Source organism: Vicia villosa, linkage group LG5, assembly GCF_029867415.1.
Source record: "Vicia villosa cultivar HV-30 ecotype Madison, WI linkage group LG5, Vvil1.0, whole genome shotgun sequence".
Classification (NCBI taxonomy): Eukaryota; Viridiplantae; Streptophyta; class Magnoliopsida; order Fabales; family Fabaceae; genus Vicia; species Vicia villosa.
The window spans coordinates 32,827,051-32,852,626 of record NC_081184.1 but is presented as its reverse complement, the minus strand read 5'-3'; the positions used below and the strand labels follow the sequence as shown (position 1 = coordinate 32,852,626).

General features: G+C 33.2%; 1 protein-coding gene across 1 annotated transcript; it reads right to left on the bottom strand.

Annotated features, from left to right (window-relative positions):
• Positions 1–23,974: 23,974 nt before the first annotated feature.
• On the bottom strand, positions 23,975–25,285 carry LOC131604475 (protein ENHANCED PSEUDOMONAS SUSCEPTIBILITY 1-like). The gene has a single exon (XM_058876910.1). It carries the CDS (start codon positions 25,283–25,285, stop codon positions 23,975–23,977), a length of 1,311 nt encoding a protein of 436 aa, XP_058732893.1.
• Between the last annotated feature and the right edge of the window lie 291 nt (positions 25,286–25,576).

Below are 25,576 nucleotides of genomic sequence, written 5' to 3'. Positions count from 1 at the left end.
CACTCCTGCGTCGGGTTCAGTGACTACTTCGTTTGCTTGTTTGAACTGTCCAATTGATATTTTTGGTAGAGAGTTCGGAATGGACTTAGTGTGCCTTCCGTTGGAACAACTCGATGTTATTTTGGGAATGAACTGGTTGCAATTCAATCGGGTTCATATCAACTGCTTCATGAAGACGGTTATTTTTACTGAAGATGTGAGTGTAGAGGGTTTGGCGATGACTGCTAGGCAGGTAGATGAAGCGGTTAAAAACGGGGCTGCCGTGTTTATGTTGATTGCATCTATGGAAGTGAAAGAGAAAGTGGTGAGTGGTGAATTACCGGTAGTATGCGACTTTCCCGAAGTCTTTCCAGAAGATGTTAGAGAGTTGCCACCTGAGAGAGAAGTGGAATTTGCTATTGAGTTAATTTCAGGAACTAGTCCTGTGTCGATGGCACCTTATCGTATGTCAGCATCTGAATTGGCTGAATTGAAGATTCAATTGGAAGAGTTACTTGAGAAGGAATTTATTTGCCCTAGTGTTTCACCGTGGGGTGCACCGGTGTTACTAGTAAAGAAGAAAGAAGGCTCGATGAGGCTGTGTGTGGATTATAGACAGCTGAATAAAGTTACTATCAAGAATCGGTATCCGTTGCCGAGGATTGATGATTTAATGGATCAATTAGTTAGGGCGTGCATGTTCAGTAAGATTGATCTGAGGTCGGGATATCATCAGATTCGGGTGAAGACAGACGATATTCATAAGACTGCATTTAGAACAAGGTATGGTCATTACGAATATACTGTGATGCCATTTGGAGTTACCAATGCACTTGGTGTTTTTATGGAATATATGAATAGGATCTTTCATCCTTATCTCGACCAGTTCGTAGTGGTGTTTATAGATGATATTTTAATGTATTCTAAGAATGAAGAAGAGCATGCAAATCATCTTAGAGTGGTATTAGAATTGCTGAAAGAGAAGAAGTTGTATGCTAAACTGTTGAAGTGTGAATTCTGGTTAAGAGAAGTAAGTTTCCTTGGGCATGTGATTTCCAAGAATGGTATTGCCATGGATCCAACAAAGGTAGAAGCTGTGTCTCAGTGGGAAGCTCCAAAGTCAGTTTCTAAAATCCGTAGTTTTCTTGGTCTTGCGGGTTACTATAGAAAGTTCATTGAAGGCTTTTCAAAGTTAGCGTTTCCCTTAACTAAGTTAACTAGGAAGGTTCAAGCGTTCATATGGGATTCGAAATGTGAAGAAGGATTCCAAGAGTTGAAGAAGAGGTTGACTAGTGCACCGATCTTGATTTTGCTGAATTCGGTTGAATCTTTTGTTGTTTATTGTGATGCTTCATTGATGGGATTAGGAGGTGTACTAATGCAGAATCAATAGGTAGTCGCTTATGCGTCGAGACAACTCAAAATGCATGAGGGAATTACCCGACTCACGACTTAGAGTTGGCAGCAATAGTATTTGTGTTGAAACTATGGAGGCATTATCTGTATGGTTCAAGGTTTGAAGTATTTAGTGATCACAAGAGTCTAAAGTATCTCTTTGATCAAAAAGAGCTAAATATGAGACAAAGAAGATGGTTATAATTTCTCAAGGATTATGATTTTGGGCTGAATTACCATCCGGGTAAAGCAAACGTTGTTGCCGATGCTTTGAGTAGGAAGTCCTTGCATATGTATATGTTGATGGTGAGAGAATTGGACTTAATTGAACAATTCAGAGATTTGAGTTTAGTATGCGAAGACACTCCTAACAGTGTTAAATTGGGTATGCTGAAGTTGACTAGTGGTATTCTGGAGGAAATTCGAAAGGGTCAGAAAACTGATGTAGAGTTGGTTGATAAGTTGACTCTGATTAACCAAGGTGAGGGAGGTGAATTCAGAATCGGCGAGAATGGTATAATGAGGTTTGGCAGTCGTGTTTGTGTTCCTGATGTTGCCGAATTGAGAAGAAGTATTCTTGAGGAAGGACATCATAGTGGATTGAGTATTCATCCTGGTGCTACCAAGATGTATTATGACTTGAAGAAGCTGTTTTGGTGGCCTGGAATGAAAAAGGAAATAGCTGAATTTGTTTATGCTTGTTAGACTTGCCAGAAGTCAAAGATTGAGCATCAGAAGCCGTATGGAGCTATGCAACCGTTATTTATTCCTGAATGGAAGAGGGATAATATATCTATGGATTTTGTTTCTGGGTTTCCGAGGACGGTGAAGAATTGTGAAGCTATTTGGGTTATTGTGGACAGGTTGACAAAGTCTGCACACTTTATACCGATGAGAATGGATTATCCTATGGAGAGGTTAGCTCAATTGTATATCGAGAAGATAGTAAGTCTGCATGGTATCCCTTCGAGTATCATGTCAGATAGGGATCCAAGATTTACATCTCGATTCTGGGAAGGTTTGCATAAGGCTTTGGGTACTAAATTGAGGTTGAGTTCTGCTTATCATCCGCAGGCTGATGGTCAAACTGAGAGGACAATTCAATCATTGGAAGATCTGTTGCGCGCCTGCGTATTGGAAAAAGGTGGTGCATGGGAGAGTTATTTGCTGTTGATTGAATTTACCTACAACAATAGTTTTCATTCGAGCATTGGTATGGCTCCATTTGAAGCTTTGTATGGTAGGAGATGTAGAACACCTTTGTGTTGGTATGAATATGGTGAGAGTACGGTGATTGGACCAGAAATTGTACAAGAGACTACAGAGAAGATTAAAATGATTCAGGAGAAGATGAAAGCTTCTCAGAGTCGCCAGAAGAGCTACTATGATAAAAGACGAAGGACACTTGAATTTCAAGAAGGAGATCATGTGTTCTTGAGGGTGACTCCTACGACTGGTGTTGGTAGAGCACTGAAATCAAGGAAGTTGTCTCCATGTTTCACTGGTCTGTATTAGATTACAGAGAGGGTTGGAGAAATGGCTTACCGTATTGCATTACCACCAACGCTTGCGAATTTGCACGATGTATTCCACGTATCACAGTTGAGGAAATACATTGCAGTTCCATCTCATGTGATCCAAGTAGATGACGTGCAAATAAAGGATAATATGACAGTTGAAGCTTTGCCTATGAGGATCGAAGATCGAAAGCTGAAACAATTGCGTGGCAAAGAGATAGCACCGGTCAGAGTAGCTTGGGGAGGACCAGCAGGTGGAAATGTGACCTGGGAACTAGAAAGTCAGATGAAGGATTCCTACCCGGAACTCTTTGCCTAAGGTATGTTTTCGACGAAGAAAACTCTTTTAGTGGGGGAGAGTTGTAACACTCCGTATTTTTCGTAATTTAATTTAAATTAATTTGATTGAATTATGAGAATTATTTGGAATTATTGAGAATTGTGAGAATTAAGCAATTGGGCTTAAGCTGTGATTAGTAAAGAGGGGGTGTGTGTTGGTAGGCCCTATTACTAATTGGAATAGTTTTATTTTTCACAAAATAAAGGATTGTGAGAAAAGAGGAATAGAACCTAAAAGAAGAGAAGTCTGAACGTGAAAGAACAGAGAAGCGGAGAAGTGCGAAGAGGGGAAGAGCGAAGAATCAACCTTCAGGTAAGGGGGGACTCTTCCATTTATCTTATATTATGAGATTATAGGTAGTAGGATGGATTGAACATGTTGTTTGTATCAATTGAGTTATGTTTAGGTTGTAGAATGTTAGGTTTTGGGGAATTGATTAATAATGTTTGTATTGATCATGTATGGTGTTAATTGAATGGTTGAAATGTGTTATAAATGTGCCAATTTGTGTTTGTGGTTGCTGTTTGATGTTATAATACATTCGGGTGCGAATTGGTATGGATTCGGGTTACTACGATGCTGTAAAATTGGAGTTTTTCTGCTACAGCAGCGTCAGGAACCGGTTCCCAGGTGGGAGGAACCGGGTTCCCGTAGTAAAAACCCGAAACGAGGTGATTCTGTTCAGCAGGAACCAGTTCCCACGTAGGGATAACCCGGTTCCTGGTACAAAAACCAGAGGTGTTTCTGAAGGGTTTCAGGAACCGGTTCCCAGATGGGGAGGAACCGGGTTCCACAGACTTTCCTAAATTTCACTTAACTTTAAAAACTCCTAACTTTTAAACCGTAAATTGGATTTTGGTGCCGTTTCGAGCATAGCGAAGCTAATTAAATGATTTATACAATAAAATTGTGTTTTGAGTAGTGAATCGATTTTATAATTAAACTCTCGATTTTAATTGGTGGTGATAGTTTATGCGTACAGGTACAATGGTGAATGTTTTATCTATTGTGATGTCGTGGTTGTAACTGGTGGTTGATATACATATATTGTCGATGAAAAATATGTGTTTGTATGGTTGTGGATAGCATGAACCGTATGTGGCTATTGATTATTGTGTTTGTTGATGATTATGACATTTGGTTGATTAATGTTAATGACGAGCATGTTATGGTTGATACATGCATTTCATAATCATTATGTGGCTGATCCTTGACGATGGTGGATCAGTGGTAGATAATTCCCATTGTGTGGAATTAGTGAGTGGGTATCGTCGTATCCTTGACGATGGTGGATCGGTGAGATGGGTTATCCCATGTTTGGTACCACATGCATATAGTTGCATTGCATTAGGCTACTTGTGTTATTATAACATGAATGGAAGATTATCCAATGTTATAATACGTGTTAATTGTGTATTTGTTGTAACTAATTGTGTTGTTGTGAATCAGATTGAGGAGTAGCTTTTGTACTTGGTGAGGATTAGCTCGTCAAGTAATTCGTTAGAGTCAGTTGGGTCCGTGTCATGCTCTGGTCGTGTAACACTGGGGACGTTATTTAGAGTTACTTGATAAACTCTTACCATTGAGTGTTTTGTTTATGGTGGTATTTTAAGTGTATGACTCTAGTTGTTTCATTATTCAGATGTTAAAGATATTTTCCGCTGTGTTAACATGTTAATCTGGATAATTTTGGTTTAACGTTCTCTTTTATGGTATGACATGAGTATTATTTAATTATCTGGAAGTTGTAATGCCCTTTTCATGTTTTACTCTGATTATTGTTAAATTTTCCGCGGGGTTTTAGAAGGGTGTTACAAACAGGGTCCTAATTTATGGTGGAGCATTGGGTGAAGATAGTAAAGCAGCAATCGAAGGATATGTCGACTCTGATTATGCAGGTTGTATGGATTCTAGAAAATCTATTTCTGGATATGTTTTCACAATGTTTGGCACAACAATTAGTTGGAAAGCAACACTTCAGAAGGTTGTTGCTCTATCAACCGTTGAAGCAAAATATATTGCCCTCACTGAAGCTGTGAAAGAAGCATTGTGGCTTGAAGGTTTTGCAAAGGAGCTGAAACTTCAAGGTTGAGGTATCACTGTTAAATGTGATTGTCAAAGTGCAATACACCTGTCAAAGAATTCAACCTATCATGAGCGAACTAAGCACATTGATGTGAGGCTGCATTTCGTCAGAGGAGTAATCGAGCGTGGAGAAGTCCAAGTGCTGAAGGTTTCGACTGAGGACAATGCTGCTGATATGATCACAAAGACATTGCCGAGTTGCAAGTTTTTCCACTGTATGCAGTTGATAAAGCTGCATGAAGAAAGCTAGTTTATTCCCTTGATGTTGTAGAGTTAGGTCCAAGGTGGAGATTTGTGAGATATTGGACCGAACTCTAGTATGGTCGAAGGGTAGCTTCTTGGTTCGACAGGATTAAGCATGAAGTCGAAGGCTGTTCACATGCTGATGTCGAAGATGTTAGGGTTGTTAGTATGTTAAATTAGGTTTAGTGTTTAAATCCTAATTTGTTAAGTTAGCTTGTTTATTAAGTTGTCTTGTGTAATGGGCCTTGTGGAAAAAGCCCATTAGTTAGTATGTTAGGTTTTATTATAAATAGCATACTAGTCTCTCATCATTGCACACAGCAAATCCTAATTTAGGGTGAGAGAGGTTATTGGTTATTCTTGTAAATTTGTAATCTTGTTTTCTAAGAGAAAGTAAAAGAATAACAGTTATAACCAATTCTTGTGTTCTTCTTATCTTCCCTAATTCCCTATTATATTTTGTTCTTGACATCGTTTTTCACAACATAATCCTTGTAGCATTGTAATATGAACTAACCAACGTCTTAACTCACCATCCTGAAATCTCAAGGTAGAGCCAAGCAGAAGAAAGAATAAAAATATGAATGTCAAATGGTAATTTCCCTATTTATCTAGATATTACCATTTATCAGATTTTTGACATGTTCAAGAAAAGAAACTAAACCGTACAAGAAAAAAATTAGAAAAAAAATTGAAGTGCAATTCATCAAAGCAAAATAACTTCAACACAAGAAAAGTTTAACAGGAATAAAAAAAATGAAAAATTGTAAAATAACAATTGAGGAAAAAATAACTTACTTTTGCAAGCCACTTCAAACTATCCGATCTTGTGATTACCACTTTGAAATTAGGTATACTGCATTATGTCACTTCACCTTAATTTTAGTTGCCGCCATTATGTCAAAAAAAATTTGGTTTTCAACATCATCTCTAAGTCTTCAATCTAATTAGGATGATTCTTTATATAAGGCTTCTTCATTATACCGCGGTCCAATTCCATTTCGCTCAATGATTTTATCCATATCTCATGGAGGTTGTATTTTCGAAGATCACTTGACCTACCTTCCAACCCATAAATGTCGGGAGTTGTTAAATTCTCATCATGGTAAGCCATTTTTGTTGTCCGTTTTTGTAAAGAGTTAGTATACAAAACCCATATACATTTCCGTCGTTAAGAGCCTGCACGGGTAGCTTTAAATCTAAGCTTATTATTCTTTAAAAAATTTCAAATACACATATTTGATATGCTTAACCCAGTAACTATAATGCATGGATACTACTCTTTAAATTTAGGTGAATGAAGCGTTGCAAAAATGACAATACTTGCAACGTGTCTTGTATTGCCATCCTTGCAGCTGTTCATTCAAACAAATTTGAGGAGCAATATTTATGCATCATAGTTACTGAGTCACAGATATCAGATATGTGTACTAGAAATTTTTGAAGAAAGATAAGGTTAGATTTAAAGTTACATGTGCTTGTTCTTACCGACGGAGATGTATATATATTTTATATACTAACTCTTGCAAAAACGGGTCAACAAAAATGACTTACGACAGTGAGAATTTAACACTCCCGACATTTATTGGTTGACAGTTTGACCAAGTGATGCAAAATACAACATATGTATAAAAAATTATCCTAATTTTATAAAGAACTTTTTTATTAAGAATCATCCTAATTGGATTGAAGAATTATTTCATGGTTTGAATCAATTCCATTACATAAATTATTTTGCTTAGATGAATTGCACTTCAATTTTTATTTCCTTAATTATTTTATGGTTTAGTTTTTTTCTTAAACAGGCCAAAAATTGATGAACACAAAAATAAAAAGGTTAATATCTTTTATCATAGGAAAAATTACACTCACATCTCCTAAGGTCTATTAAAACGACACTAACATCTCTTCTAGTTCTAAAATATACACAACTTCTCTTGAGGTATATTAAAATGACATTTGACAACCCATCTAGTTTCCAGTGACACCAAAAAATCATAAATATAAATGACATTTATCTACTGTTAATAATCTATCGTTAAAAATATACATTGGCATATGTATGCTAAAGAGATGTTAGTGCATGTTTTAAAAATTAGAAGGTTGTCAATGTTATTTTAATCAACCTCCTCAAAGCATGTGAGTGTAATTTTCTCTTTATCATATTAAATAAACAAATGCCTATAAGATCAAAAATGTCCAACAGATAACTCCAAAAGAAAGGACACTTCAACCTATCTCTTTGCTTTGTGAAATCTTGGGGTCAAACATGAAGTATTTCTATGAGGATGTATTGGACCTGATGGTTTACAGATTCTCTAATACAATATCAAAACTTTTCAAAGAAGAAAAAATAAGGTTAATTAGTAAACTTACAGAGTCCATAATCTTCCCATTGTCATCACATACAATAATCTTGTGATGATTGCAATCAGAAATAAGAGACATTTTTCACTTTCATCTGCAGAGACACAACCTGTAAAATAGGACAAACATATAGAAATATGAAATTAGTTAAAAAAAAAAAAAAACAGAAACATGAAGTATAAGTTATTATTTCTTATTCTAATGAATACATCTATAATAAATCTAGTAATTTAATTTCTCAATGTGCTAACCCAAAATGATATTTGATATATAATAGACTATGAAAGAAGTTGTGTGTGTCTCTATATGAATGAGAGAGTTAGAAGCAATGGATGAGAAAAAGATAGGGAGTTGGTGTAGGACAAAAATACCAAAACTGTCAGAAGGGACCAAGACGCCAGAAAATGCAGATGATACAACCACCAATGTGTACTTTGTTTGTAACAAAAATGGAAAAAGTAAAAAGCAACTGAAAAAGAAACTTTAGGATGAAGCTCAACAAAAAATATATTGGTTAGAGATATATTTTTTGATAAGCAAGGAATGATAGAGTTTGAATTTTGTCTTCATTATTTTATATCTATTATATCATTGGGTTAAATATGTTTTTGGTCTCTCTAAATATGTTAAATTTTATTTTTAGTCCCTCTAAATTTTTCCTTTAAATAACCGTCCTCCTAAGTATTTAAAATTTAACTATTAGTCCCTCATGACAAAATTGTAGCTAAAATGGCCTCTAATTCCGTCGCTAAATAAAAAACCGTCAATAAAACCGTCGCTAAAATCGTCGCTAAATTGTAAAAACCGTCACTAAATTGCAGGAGGGACCAAAAGTTAAATTTTAAATTTTTAGGAGGACTGAAGGAAAATTTTAAAGGGAGTACAAGAAAAATTTGACATATTTAAATGGATCAAAAACATATTTAATTCTATATCATTTTTAATAATTTTATCTTGCCATCATTCCTCTAATTTTAATAATTTTAATTAGTACTTACATTTTATTTGTATTAAGTGAATTATTTTTAAGTGAAATACTTTTGTAAAATTGATTTTGATTTTAAGTGAATTATTTTTGTAAAATTGACTTTGATTTTAAGTGAATTATTTTTGTAAAATTAATTTTCATTAGATTTAAATTAAAAATAAAGAAGTTATATTTGAATAACTTTATGTAAAATTAAATAATAATTTAAAATATAAAAATTATGTTTAAACTGAAAAGATATAAGTTCTAACTTCAAGTAGAATTAATTTTTGAAATATAATTAATTCTACTTTAAAAAATCAAACACACCAAAATCATTTCAAAATCAATTCTACATTTTTAAAATTGTTTTTGTCTCTTATAAATATTAAGGCTCTGTTTGGTAAGACATATTTTCGAGCTTATAGCTTATGTCTTATCACTACAAAAAATGTTCTCTGCAGCGACGTGGAATACACGTCGCAACGTGAAAAAATCACGTGGCAACCTAAAAGTAGCGACGTGAGCATGTATGTCGCAGGAGCAAGCGTGGCAACATTGTAGCGACGTGGAGACCACGTCAGAAAATAGCGACGTGACTACCACGTCGCAACAGGATGACATAGGAAACAGCTCCCTGCACACACAGCAGGTGTGGCAGGTGTGGGAAAATGTGTTTGTTGACCAATGTAGCGACGTGTTTACCACATCGCTACATTAAATGCTTTTTTTTTTTTTAAAAAAATTTATTCACGCTAGATTTGTTTTGTTTTATATATTTTATATAATTAATAAATATATAATAAAATATATATAATAAAATATATATAATAAAATTTATATAATAAAATTTATATAATAAAATTTATATAATAAAATCTATAAAATAAAATTTATATAATAAAATATATATAATAAAATCTATAAAAACTAATTTATATAATAAATTTGTATAAAATAAATTCAATTAATTGAAACTAAAAATTTAAAACTAATATTTTAATGAATTAAAATGTATAATAAGTTACATAAAAATAAATTAAAAACAAATAAAATACAAAATGTTTTTAAGAAGCACCATCATCCGGAAAATAATTATCCGGATTAAAATCATCAGCCACTTCGTCATCCTCCGGCTGATCTTGAGGAGGAACATTACTGTAATTCCCACCTCCTTGCATAAACCGTCTCATCTGCTCCTCCATCTCAGCTTGTTTCTTCATAATGCCCTCTATCTGCCGCGCATGCTGCTCCTCCATATCAGCCTGCCTCTTCCGCATCATCTCCAACTGGGCCTCACTATCGCGTCTCGCCATTTGCCTTATTAATTCAGTTTGTTCCTGTGTCAGATTTGGTTGACGCGATCCACCCTCTCCATCCTGAACTCTTTGGAACAGATTACGGTCACCAGATCTATAGCTGGACGCCAAATTTCCAGCCCCAAAAAAGCAACCATTAGGCCCTTTATCTTTAATAACCTCACACCAAATGTAGTGATCAACATCCGCGTTAAGCGGCTCCCCCTCTGCTGGCATGAATTGAGGATTATTTTCCAGAAAAATGGCAAGTCGTCTATCATATTCTTCCTGCACACATATTCAATAAAAAAATTAAGTTAAATATTTAAATGCATATTTAATGATACTAAATAAATATATACATATTATAAATTAAAATATATTAAAACGTTGCCACGTGATTTTCACGCCACAACTTATGATTTGCCACATGATTTTCACGTGGCAAATTATCAATTGCCACATGAAATTCACATCACAAACTTTGTATCAATATAAAAAAAATAAACAACGTAAATTTCACTTACAAAATACATCCTCGTGCGCTCGTCGACAACACCTCCCGATCTCCTTGTCCGGGTCCTCGAAATCAGCTCAGGCATCAATGGTCTTCTCCCCAACTGCTTAGCCTAAATAATATAATTAAAAATAATTAGTAAATTATATTATGAATAAAGAAGTAACTTAAAAATTTTAAAACTTTTACCAATCGTCGGGCATGCTCGGCGGTGCTAATACTTCCAACTGTGTTGACACAACCGCCCTTTTCAGATGCCCTCATCTTCTTAAAAGTTTCTGATTTAGCCTGGAATTCTGGAGTCCTCCAATATATTACAAGCTCCTGAAAAACCTCCTTGCCTATCCAGCTAGGACGGATGCCGTGAAGCTCATAATTCTCCCTTACTCGCCGCAGCATATCAGACATTCTTTTAGAGCATCTGGTATTGAAAACTTTCTGAACACTTTTTTCACTCAAAGGATCCCACACACATTTCTCCTGCAATAATGTTGTATGACATTAAAATAAAATGTTAAGTAATTATAATGAGAATTTTATTTAAATAACTATAACTAAAACAATAAATTAAATGCATAACCTATATAAATAACAATACCTTAAACATTCTAAAACATTCATCTTTATTTTTGACGTCCCCATAGCTCTTAAAAGCTGATTTATACATCTGCTGAATTATATAGTTAACAATCCTAGCAGCAGTCCGACTCGGCGTAAAACTGAAACAAAAAATGAAAATGTTAGATATAAATTTATATAAAAAATGAAAATGTATACATACTATAAAAGTTTTTAAATAGGAAACTTACTTGCTTCCTTCGGGATGAATCCAAAATCTACCGTCAACGACATGAATCTCATCGGGATCATCCCTCCCACGAAGATCAGCTCCGTCTATCTCATCAACTGCCTCATCAACCTCACGGGCTGGTACATGTGTGGGATGTGGGGTGCGTGAGCCTCCAACCTGTGTGGGGCGTGGACTAGGAGATCGTCCAGCCTGTGTCGGACGTGGACGGGGAGACCGTCCAGCCTGTGTGGGGCGTGGACTAGGAGATCGTCCAGCCTGTGTCGGATGTGTACTGCTGGATCCTCCCGTCTGCTGAAAGGAGGAAGTCATCTGCATGGGATATGAAAAACCAGATCCTCCAGTATGCTGGAAGGATGAAGGCATGCCAGTATGGGCGAATGGAAAGCTGGGCGGGGGCACACCAGTATGTGTGAATGGAAAGCTAGGTCCTCCCGCCTGCTGGAAGGACGAGGGCACACCAGGATGCTGGAAGGATGGCGATACCGCTGAGTACTGGAAGGATGGCGGTATCCCAGACGGGAACGTGTGGGAGGAGAGTAATGGGGTAAAAGCCTGAGTACTGGCTAAAGACATAGGATCAACACTCTGAGGGCGGGAAGACACGGCCATGTGAGGCGCCTCACATACTACTATCCTCGGACGTTGGGACTTCTTACCACTATCTTTACTCTTAGGTGGCATTTTACCTATTTTATTATTCATCAACACATAAATATTCATTAACACATAAATAGATATTCATTAACACATAAATATATATTTAATAGATATCCATTAACACATAAATAGATATTCATTAACACATAAGTAAATATTCATTAACACATAAATAAATATTCATTAACATATAAATATACATTCAATGTTTAATTATTCTTCATCTTCGCTATCCACATCATTCTCTTCATCATTCTCTTCGTCGTTCTCTTCGTCGTTCTCTTCGTCATTCTCTTCATTGTTGTCATCGGATTCAAACTCTTCATCATTCTCTTCATCCACATTATTTTCAACCAACAATATAGATGCATCAACTTGATGTCCCTCAACAATTGTATCAGACAAACTTGTAATGTCTTCAGCTGCAACCACTTCATTAATTTGATCAACATCATCAACTTGATAGGCAACATCTTCTACTTGATCGCCATTTTCAATATGACCTTGCGGTTTTGTTTTTATTACAACACACCATCCTCTTTTACGTGTCTCAAATGAAGGATAAGGTACATAATAAACTTGCCTAACAATATTTGACATTATGAAAGGATCATACTCTTTGTATTTCCGGTTCATTTGAATCTCAACAGTACCGTATGACCTGTCTATTTTTGTGCCTCTACTTGGATCATACCATTCACAATAAAACAAGACAACTTTATTTTCTGAATCCATGTAATGGTATACCAACTCGTAGATATGTTTAATAACTCCATAAAAGTCATCTTCACCACCATCTGTAACTCCTTTTACAAATACACCACTGTTTATGGTTTTTTTCCCTTCGGTCCATGCCTCAGTGTGAAACTTATATCCGTTCACGAAGTATGTGTGCCATTCATTTGCGCTTTGGATAGGGCCTTCTGCCAAGTTTCTCAAATGGAGTATTTCTGGAGTTGGTGGAAACACGGTAGACAAGCTTTGCTTGAACCATAAGGGAAATTGAGCATGAATGACGCCGGATGTTGACTGTACACCGGTACTATGAAAATAGGCATTGTTAAATTCCCTACAAAATATACACCATAAGTTAAATAAGTTTGGTATACAGACATTGTCAACAAAGGTAAAAAAAACTATTGGGTAAACTTACTCAAGGTATTGTTTAACTTCAACGCAGTTGATCAAGACATGGACATGTGCGGATTGCATTTCTTTCTGGGTCAACCAATGCACACTCTTCTTTCCAGAAGGTCGACCTGGAAGACCGAATACTGATAAGGTGAATTGACTCCTCTGGTTGACATTTACCGGATTCCGTATGGTTCTAGGAGTTAACATCAAGTGATTAAAATAATGACTGCAAAAATGTGATGTTTCTCGATGCAGGTAATGTGCACATATAGAACCTTCAACTCTTGCTTTATTCTTCACTGATCGCTTTGAATCACCCATGAACCTTTCAAACGGATACATCCACCTATATTGAACTGGTCCACCAAGAAAAGCTTCATATGCAAGATGCACAGGTAAATGTTCCATGGAGTCGAAGAAACCAGGCGGAAATACTTGTTCCAACTTACAAAGAATGATTGCAATGTTTTGGTCCAACTTCATGATGTCTTCCACTTTTAAAGCTGACGCACAAATATCTCTAAAAAAACTGACTAATTTCAGTTAGTGGATCAAGAACATGTTTGGGTAGCGAGCCAAATGCAATTGGTAACAATTGTTCCATGAAAATGTGACAATCGTGACTTTTCATTCCATGCAACTTCCCAGTGTTAGGGTCAGCACACCTTGATAAATTTGATGAATACCCATCGGGCATTCTCAAATCTTTTAGCCATCGACAAACAGCTTTAGCTTCTTGGGAAGTCAAAGTGAAACAAGCCTTGGGTTCTAATAACTTTCCATTCGGTAGAGGCTTCAACTCCAACTCTCTTCTGTTACACCATTTTTCCATGTCTTGTCTGGCCTTTTCATTATCTTTCGTTTTGCCTTTCACATCCATCACTGTGTTAAATACATTATCAAAAAAATTCTTCTCAATATGCATAACATCTAGATTATGGCGCAACAAGTTATCTTTCCAATACGGGAGGTCCCAAAATATACTTCTTTTTGTCCAATTGTGCGTGACTCCGTATCCTTCAATTCGACATTCTTTGCCAGTATTTGTAAATTTTGGTAGCTCACTAACTTGTTCCCATATAGCCCATGGTGACAATCGAGGCGGAGGCGAATCTTTCACTCGTACATCTTTTTTAAAGTTTGTCATGTTTCTTCTATAGGAGTGATTTCGTGGTAGGAATCTTCGGTGACAGTCAAACCACGAGCTTTTCCCACCTTTATCCAACGTGAACCCTTTGTTGTTTCCCATGCAATGCGGACAACCCATTTTGCCATGCGTACCCCAACCAGACAACATGCCATATGCTGGAAAGTCGTTGATGGTCCACATCAATGAAGCTCGCATTATAAAGTTTTCTTTACGTGATATATCATAAGTCCATTCTCCAATCCACAATCTCTTCAAATCATCAATTAAAGGTTGTAAATACACATCAATTCCTGCTTTTGGACTCGAAGGTCCTGGAATGACGCACGTCAAAAACATGTATGGTTTTGTCATGCACATCTCAGGAGGGAGGTTGTAAGGGGTTACAATAACTGGCCAACAACAATACATACTTCCCGGCGCTTGAACATAAGGAGTAAAACCATCTGAGCATAATCCAAGCCTGACATTTCTAGGTTCTGCGGCAAAATCAGGATGCATTCGATCAAAATGCTTCCATGCCTCGCCATCAGATGGATGCCGCATAGTGCCTGGACTTGTGTTATTTGTGTGATGCCATGTCATTTGACTTGCACTGTGCATTGAAGCAAACATTCTTTTTAACCTTGGTATTATCGGAAGATAAAACATGGACTTTACTGCTACACGGTCTTGATTAGTGTTAACGGCTCTACTGGGAACTTTATATCTTGGACTCTTACAAAACTTACATCCCTCCAACAACCCATCTTGAGTACCAAACTCATTGTCGTAGAACAACATACAGCCATTAATGCAACAATCAATCTTTCTTAGTCTTAAGCCCAACTTCGACACCAACTTCTTTGCTTCATAAAATGTTGTAGGCAAGTTGTCTTTCATTGCAGTTGAGTCCAACATCATCTTTACGAAGAATTCCAAACACTGATCAGGAACATTCCAATTTGCCTTGGCGGCCAACAATCTCACACACATTGATAACTTTGAGTCAGACGATCCATCAAACAACGGCGTATTCATCTCATTCAACAACTGATAAAATTTTTGCGCTTCCTCATTCGGCAACTCTTCCCCACCAAAATCTTCAGGCTCATCATAGGTCACGTTCACACCAAAAGCATCCTCAACCATGTCACCAATCAGATTAAAGTTTTCCTCATATTCCACAGGCGGCCGACTACTTGAAGCATGAGAGTTGCTAGTCTCTGGTACGTTACTAGGCAGTTCTTCACCGTTAAACGTCCAAACCCAATAATTTGCAATGAAACCCCTTTTATGCAAATGAGCTGTTATTTCCTGTGGGTCACTAATTATTGGTCTACATTCACATTTAAGACAGGGACACCTAACTCCTCCTTCACTTCGACATAATTCCTGAGCAAACGCCCAACTGATAAACCATTCAACTCCTACTACAAAATTGGGTTTAAGTCCCATTCTTCCTGGAAATGTTCTATCGTACATCCAACTACGATAATACCGATAATATTCCATACTGCACATTTATACAATCATTGTCATTTTGAGTTAGAATACTAATCAACTTAATATTATTCTTAGACGTATACTAGTTAATATTTACTATTCTTAAAAATATTATTTAATAACAATACTACTAATATTTTTAACTACACATGTTATATTGAACCTATGTTAACCATAAAGTTACTATTTTATTAACTACACATTTTAAGCTACACATATTGAAAATATTCTTTAATAAAAATACTACTATTATGTTTTTGTTACATATATAGTAATAAAAATAAAAAATAAGAAATATTACTATTATATTTGGAAATATACAAACACATACGTATTATGTTTTTATAACATATATACAAGCACCTACAGCATCATCTACAATTTGTTTTAAAAAAATATATTTATATAAAATATGTTTTTAAATATAGTATAATATTACTCATTATAATAAATAATATATATAATAAAAATTAAAAATGAAAACTTTATAATATATAACTATTATATTAGTTTTGAATATATAAAATTTGTTTAAGTTATAATAATCTATTTTAAATATAGTATAATATTACTCATTATAATAAATAATATATATAATAAAAATTAAAAATGAAAACTTTATAATATATAACTATTATATTAGTTTTGAATATATAAAATTTGTTTAAGTTATAATAATCTATTTTAAATATAGTATAATATTACTCATTTTAATAAATAATATATATAATAAAAATTAAAAATGAAAACTTTATAATTTATAACTATTATTTAGTTTTGAATATATAAAATTTGTTTAAGTTATAATAATCTATTTTTTAGAGTGAGAACTTTATAATATATATCTATATTATATTCTTAAAAATGAAAACTTTATAATATATATAACTATTATATTCTTTTTAAAATTATATTAATATTTATAATAATCTATTTTATATATTGTAAAATATTAAACAAAAAATTCGTTTTAATAATAATAATAATAATATATAATAATTTTAATAATAGTTTTAATATATCAATTTTTTTCTAATAGTTTTAAAAAAATTAATAAAAAATATATTTAATTTTCGTTTTTATTTTATTTACTATATTCTATTTATATCTATAATAAAAACCTATAGTTTTAATATATAATAATTTTAATATATAATAAATCTATTTAAATCTATATTCTGTTTAAATATATTATAAATCTATTTAAAAACCTATATTCTGTTTAAATCTATAATAAATCTATATTCTATTTAAAAACCTATATTCTTTTTAAATCTATAATAAATCTATAGTTTTAATATTTCGTTTTTAGTTTTAATATATTTTGTTTAAAAATTTTATTTACTATAATAAATCTATTAATCTATACAAAATAAACAAAAACCTATTGAAAACAGAAAACAGAATATAAACAAAATCCTATTAAAAACAAAAACCTATACAAATAAATTTTATTTTATACTATAAATCTATACCAAAACTCATTATAAATCACATTAAAAATCAATTTTATTTACTTACCTCTTCTTCAATCTACTCCTCCTTCTTCAATCTACTCCACCTTCTTCAATCTACTAAACCTATACCAAAAAAAAAATCAAAAATTAACAACAAAATATATAACAAAATATCAAAATAATCTTAACTACCTTTGGGATTGAATTGGGATTGAAGTAATTTGGGAGAGAAGGGTTGGATTTTAGGAGGAGATGATTTTGGGAGAGAAAGGGTTTGGGCTTGCAGAGAAAGGGGAGGAAGGGAATGAGCTTGCAGAGTCGTGAATGGTGGTGGGGGGAAGCGAAATGGCTGGATTAATACATAATGTAGCGACGTGGAATGCACATCTCTATTTGCCACGTGACATCCACGTCGCAACAAGGCAACGGTCACATACACGCCTGCAAAGCTGCCACTGTGTCACATCAACAGAACGGTGCTTTTGAATTTTCCCCCCATTTAAATGTAGCGACGTGATAATAACGTCACCACAAAATTTTTCAAAATTTTGAATATTCCCCCATTTGAACGTTATGGGGTGTGATGAATTAATTTATGTAATTAATGTGGCGAGGTGTATACCACGTCGCAAATGTTTTTCACACTACCCCATGTCTGACTCCCAACCACTTTAAGGCTGTAAAGTAATTTATTATTAAAATATAGGTGGCGACGTTAGACTCACGTCGCAACTAGCATTTTTAAGCCACGTGTTGTCCACGTCGCTAATTATGTCGCTGGAGATGAGTTTTTTTGTAGTGTATGTCTTATAAGCTCATATGATAATTTAGACCCGTTTGGTAACGGTTTTTTCATCACGAGCTTATAGCTTATTTTACTAGCTTGTAGCTTATTTTTCAGACGCTATTTCAAATAGCGTTTTAGCTTATGCCTTATAGCTTATTATTTTTTTCTTCCTTTTTTATCCTTATTATTTTCATTAATATCCATTTTAAACCCTTATAATTTGTTTTAATTTAAAATAAAATAAATATATATTAAATATCTTTTATGTCATTTTACATTTATAAGTTAATTGAACCGTTAATTTTACCAAACACTTCAATTAACTTATAAGCTATCAGTCTCAATCATCCGCTATAAGCTATCAGCCATCAGTCATAAGCTATAAGCTATCAACTAATTTATCAGTCAACCGCTATTTTTATCAAACAGACCCTAAATCAAACCTAAAAAAAAGTTGATTTAGAGTCTCTTTAAACTAATTTATTTGAATTTATTTATAAGGATAAACTTTTCAATATTATTTAGTAAACCTAATCAAAGTAGTTTATCACATTTTTTAATAAATTTGTTTGAATTTAATTTTATAAGTGACAGAGATAGACACTCGACATTCATAAATAATCCATGACATTTCTAATTGGGAGTTGGAATGAGAAAAAAAAAAAAAAAGTTAATTGACCCCTTGGTTAACCTTAGTGATAACATCTTGCTTCCTAGATGTAGAGCTCAAGAGATTGAGTAACTTTGAATCATATGTATGTAGCTAACACTAACTTGGGTTGAAAATAGTCTTTATGGTAGATGTATTAGTTACATGCAACCAACATTTATATCATTCAAAGGCTTAACAATAGATTTTACCACACATGAGCAAATGTCCGTTGAGACAACAAAATAAAATGCGTAATTTTTTTACCAATATGCCACACTATTAAAAATAATACACTAAAATGCAACATTTTGAAGAATTTTTTTTTTTAAAATGTCACTTTTTTTTTCATAAATTCGGTGAACTAATAGTAAATTTTTTTCTCTTTATAGATTCGTTCATGTATTAGACGAACCTATGAAAGAAATTTTTTTAACATTGGTTCACTCAATTAATAACGAACGAACCTATGAAAGAAAAATGACATTTTGGATTTTTTTTTTAAGTATGGCATTTTGATGTATTATTTTGAGAATTTCTAACCCCAACCTTTAATCTCTCATCTATCATGCGAGTTGTCAAAATTGTCTCTCTGCTTTTGTAGTTGTATCTTCTAAAGCACTTTTTTTTTTTAAATTTGATTTTTTTCGTAGGTGCATCTACAGAAGCGTTAAAACATAGTGAAAATTAGAAAAATCTCAAATTAATTTTCATGAAATCTTTTGTAACTACATCTACGGAAGGTTCTGAAAATAGAGTGTTACGTAGAAGTATCTGCGAAGCATTCTGTTATATTTTCAAATCAATTACATTTCACTCTTAAACTCCAATTTTTTAAACAAAAATGGAACATCAAATTATAGTAAATCAAAATAATTGGAAAACTTCAATTGCACTACTTTAATTTACTATAATTTGATGTTCCATTTTTCTTATAAAAATCGAATTTTGAAATGAAATGTATTGATTTAAAATATAACACAATATTCCGTAGATATATTACGGAATACTCTATTTTCAAAACCTTCCATAGCTACTACGGATATTTCATTTAATTTGGGATTTTCTCCCAATTAATTTGGGATCTTGGCAAGTTTCATTATGTTTTAACGCTCCCGTAGATGCACATACGGAAAAAATTAAATTTTAAAAAAAAATTACTTTCAGAGATACATCTAAGAAAGTAGGAGGTATAATTGAAATTTCGCCAAATATTTAAAAATTTCAATGGTTAGATTGAGATTTTCTCATTATTTTTAATAATATGACATGTTGGTAAAAAATCGAAATGTGTTAATTGCAAGGCTGGCAGATGGCGATGGGAGGTATGTCACAGGCAAAGCAGATGGTGCAGTGTTGTTGGTTACACAAAAATGGAAATAATTAAAAAGCAAGTGAAAAAGAAAGTTGGAGAGTTATTCTAAAGAAGAAAGAGACGTTGTTATGATATTTCTTGTTTTTTGTCCTCTTGTGAATTTTGATTTTTTATTTATTAAGAATTTAGATCATTGGTTGTGGGGAAAAGAGATGGAAGCATGTGCGTAAAATATAATAGTTGTAATAATAAAAATAAAAATACTGATAATAGTAATTAACTTTTAAATTTGTTTTGCTTTTTTTTTTTTTTTTGAGTTTCTATTAAAAGAGATTTTTGTTTTGTTTTATATTTTAGAAGAGAAATAATCATAATGATAAATATAATTAAATTTAGGGTTAATACATAATCCATTTAAAAAAATTCTCGTGTAAAAAAGAGTTTGTTCCTAACATGTAAAGATTCTCTTGTTTTGCACTTTCATTAGACATAAGCGTCGGAAAAATTGATGTGACGCTGTTTTTTTTTAATTTTTTATTTAATGTTTATTTCACATGTCTACTTCACTTATTGAAATAATCGAAATGCCCCCACTTAAAAATTAAAACGTGATTACTGAAATCATTCATTTTAAGAAACCCTAAAATATCAGATTCTTAACCCTCCCTTTAATCTTCATCATTTTGAACCCTAGAATCTTAGATTCTCTATCATCTCATTCTTTTTCATCGATTTGAGCCCTAGAAAAGCTTAGACACATTGAATCCTTGAACGTTCAACATCAAGCATTTCGTTCATGTGTTTGCTGATTTCGTTTTGTCTTGTAGTGTTATAAAGACGAGCATTGGTGGTATAAAAAAGATACAATTGTAATAACGTTTTCTAATTTGTAGTGGTCTTAATGCAATTGATCAATAAAATTTAGTTTTTCAAAGTTAGGTTTTCACTGAGTGGGTAAGTTGTGTTTTGCTTCCTTAAACTTTGAATGTTAAACATTTTAATCGTATTTTAACTAATGGGCATATCTGTAATTGCAGACATGGGCTTATTCAGTGTGATATTTTATCATGGAGGAAACTTTGTTCTTGACAAGCACATGTTTTACAAGGGAGAGAGTGAAACCATTGTACAAGGGCAAGACCCTGATAAATGGAATTTATTCGAGGTAGTTAACTTAATTAAAACTTGGGGTTATGATGGATTTGGAATTTGGAGAAAGATACCATCACTTGATGAAGGGTTTATTCATTTCATTGATGATGTACAAGCTGGAGAAATTGCTAGTCATAATCTTGACAGTAATGTTGATGGTCATATCTGGATTGAACATGATGCTGAAAACATGCTAAGCAAGATGTTGAAGCCTCAAGTTGATCAATTCAATGAAGGCAATGATGATGATAACACTGATGATGATAGATGCATAAGGTTTGATGATAGGGAAGAAGAAAGAACATGTGAAAGAAATGAAGGATTTGTGCAAAGATCAATTTTAAATTCAACTCACATTTAACCAAAATCTGTCACCTGATTTGCGGACTTTTGTTAATTTAGCCATCATTGTAAGACCTCTTTGTTTTCTTTTTTCTTTTTCCCCTATAGTTTAAGTTTCATTTGTATGAGTTTCGTCACTAGATGAATAGTCCATCTATGTTCAAAAAACAAAAAACAACACCATAACATTAAACTAATCTTAACAACAACATACAACGACATATCTTATCCTCAAACTTTCATGCAACAACATAAAAAAGCTTTCTCACCAATAATCACAAATAAACCTCTAGGATTTGGAACTGTTACGGATGGTAAATGTGTGTTTTATGGAGAATCTGAATCTATAGCTCACTTATTCTTCGCTTGCATGGTCACTAGGTGTATCTGGCTTCACATGTTGGATTGGATGCGTATGGTTCACTCCCCACAAGAATGCGATAGTGAATTAAGCTGGATTATCAACAATGTTAAGGGCAAAAGTCAACGGGATAAACTGCTGAAAGTGTGCACGGCAGAAACAATCTATCATATATGGACTATTAGAAATAAGAAGGTTTTCCAAAGGAATGTTACCATAGATTTGAACCTAGCTGAAATACTGGATATGGTTTGTGGAAGGGTTATATTGGATAGGAAACTTAGGGCTTATTATAATGATTTATAGTTAGGCCTTGAGTATTGCTTGTCAGCTCGTTGCTTGGATCTTCGGATCAGCTTGTACATAACTGTTTTTTTGGATTATATATAATCAATATTTGCTCCAAAAAAAAAAAACCTCTAGGATTTAGGAACTAAACATCATTAACAACAACATAAGCATAATATATTCATTAACCTCATATAATTCATACCCAAATCGAGAATACATTGTGTCCCTCATATAATTTAACCTCTTCAGAAATCTTGACTTGATTATTAATGAGCATCCTCACACTCCCCATGTCTAATCTTTGGCCATTAAGAGTAGGTTTATCAACGCACAAAGATAGAAAACAAACATATTGCCAAGGCTAAGAAAATTATCCTTCCCTAAACATGAGTCTAAACTCCAATGGATTGGAGTCACACCACCTTTCGGGTTAACACCAGTTCTAACATCCAAGGTTTCAAGGAGACGAAGAAGACAAACTATATCAAAGAACTTGATTCCTTAAATAAATTCATGAAGCATCCAAAATATTTGTAAAGAAGGAAAAAAAACCGGTCCTTCACAAGGTAAGTCTTTAGCAACGAAAAACATCCTCAAAAATACCATGTGCCCTATAGAGAAAACACACCAAGTTCAATAGAAAACATTTGATTTTGAAACGGGGTCTCGTTAGTGAACAGTAAGATTGATCCTTTTGAATTAGTCGGTCGCAAGGACGGATACCAAAATTAAAAAAAAAAACATATAGCATTCACCTTTGATTCTCTTTGTAGTTTTTTGTTCAAATATCATATAAATTATAGTGTTTTTGTTTAATTTGAAGCTAAATTTATACCATTAGATCTGACAAATGAAACATTTAAATCAATTGGACTAACTGATCTAACATATAGCCTACTTTATATTTCTTCCATTGCTCAATATTCTGTTTCTTCCATTTCTCAATAGTCCCTCCCTTTATTTATCATTGGTAAGCAACTATTTATTGTAAACAATAATCTTACATATGAGCTTAATTAATTTTAAATTTAATATACTTACCACTTAATCATGTTATTACTATGGTTAGATGTCTTGAAAACTTCGTGACATAGGTAGACTTTGGATGGTTATTTCAAAGAATTTCATTTTGAATAAATTAGAAATAAATGTTCTCAAAACACTTTTAATGTACAATTTTTACCATCGAAAAATTATAATATGATACAGTTAAATCTCAATAAAATTTTGAAATAGTTTCTTACAAATTTTTTACTACCAGAAAACTTAGCTCTAAGTTTTCCATAAATTTATTTAATTCACAGAAAATCTTTTGTGGTGATAAAGTTATTATAATACCAAAAATGTAAAATTAAACATTTTTTATATTGTGTCAAGGTGAAGATATAATTGTAGTGTTTTCCAATAAAAAAAAGGTATGTAAAGTTTATTATTTATTTAAAATTAAAAAAATAAAAATAATTTATATAAGTTCTTTTGATACTTATCAAATATTATAATAATTCAAATATAAATTAATTGTAAGGTCGGATACCAAAATTTTTATTAAAAATATTATGCACAAGACAAGTTACCAAATGCACCGCACACGGTAAAACACACTTTTTATTTAAAAAACTCTAAAACTTAAATTCATAAAACTTATACATCTCAAATCTGCATTAGTTGGACACAACATTTATGAACTAAAGTCATTTCCCATTGCTTCTAAAATATTGAAAGGAAGACGGATTTGCAAATCAATACTTCCTTCTTCTATTCCAGCAAACACACTAACAACTCCATTTAATTTATTTGAACTCCGAACTGCCACTGGCTTTCCCCATCCGAAGTCATTACCATAAACATCAAAACGAGGAGAACTGCTTATGAGTAAGAAATTATCTTTCGGCTTGCTACTACGCTTAATAATATTTGGATTTTTCAACCAAGATTTGTAGTGATTCTTTATCTTCTCATTAGAGTGTGAAGCAATTAACTTGTTCATCTCACTCGCGCCGTTGCATACACCATCTTCCTTCAACAAATCTTCGGCTTTCATTGTAGTTATACAACCTATAATTGCATTTCCAAAATAACCTTCTGGCAATGGTGGAACAATTCGTGGTCCAACCCCTATCAAACATATGTTATGGGTTTCTTCTTGTGGATTAAATTGTTTGGAACGAACGAAAGAGCACCAAACATGAGTTAAAATCGCTTGTAAGGAAGATATTTTGATAGTATTATCAATTTGTTTATTGATATTTGATTTCATTTGCAAGATTTTCTCCTTTGAGAAATGAAATATTCTCTCTGATAGATTGGGTTCTTCATCAAATGGTGAAGAACTCGACCCATCAGAGTGATTTTTTTGTGGCTCTATCGTAAAAGGAAATTGTATGGGACATTGAACACCATCTGGAAACCAACGATCCAATATTGGAAGTTTGGATATTTGATGATGACAAGAACCACGTGAAATTTCAGCCCATGAATTAATGAAATGCCAAATGGAATTTCCATCAACAACCACATGGTTAAATGTGCAACCAATGAAGATGCCATCGACTAGCTCCGTGACTTGAACAGCCAACAACGGCTGTGACGTTCCTTCATAGTTCTTAACCCCGACAAAAGGGAAAAATGAACCGATGATTGAAGGAACGTAGGTAGGTTCTAAGATATCTGCAACACAAGTATTTTCTACAGATGCATGAGTAAAGAGCACACCTGCATTGTTGCAAATAACGGAACACGAGATAATATCGTCTTTGTGTTCCGTTATTTTGAGACGACCTGCAAGAGGTTGAAAAAATTCAAGTGCATATGATAAAGAGTGTTTTAACTGTTGAATTTGGTTTGATACTACTGGGTGGTGATAAAGAAGGCCTTTTTTGTTGGGTGTACCAGAAAAATACTGGAGATCCCATGGAGTCAAATCGATTTCTTTATCACTGAATTTTAATGCCTTGATTGTATCAGTTGAGAGGATTTTGACAACATCCATATATTTGTTTTAGATCGTATTATACTATGGTTGCATGAACACAAACACACGAATATATATATATATATATATATATATATATATATATATATATATATATATATATATATATATATATATATATATATATATATATATATTTATAAAGATAAAAAATTAGATAGAATTATCTATGAATAGTAATAAGTTGAATTATCCATAAAAGAGGTAATAAACTAGGAAGAATTATCCATTAGTAGAAGTAAGTATAATTATCTATTAATAGAGGCAATAAACTAGGTATAATTATTA

What these genes read in the sequence shown, in the direction of transcription:
- LOC131604475 (XM_058876910.1), bottom strand. Translation starts at nt 25,285, where the DNA reads ATGGATGTTGTCAAAATCCTCTCAACTGATACAATCAAGGCATTAAAA.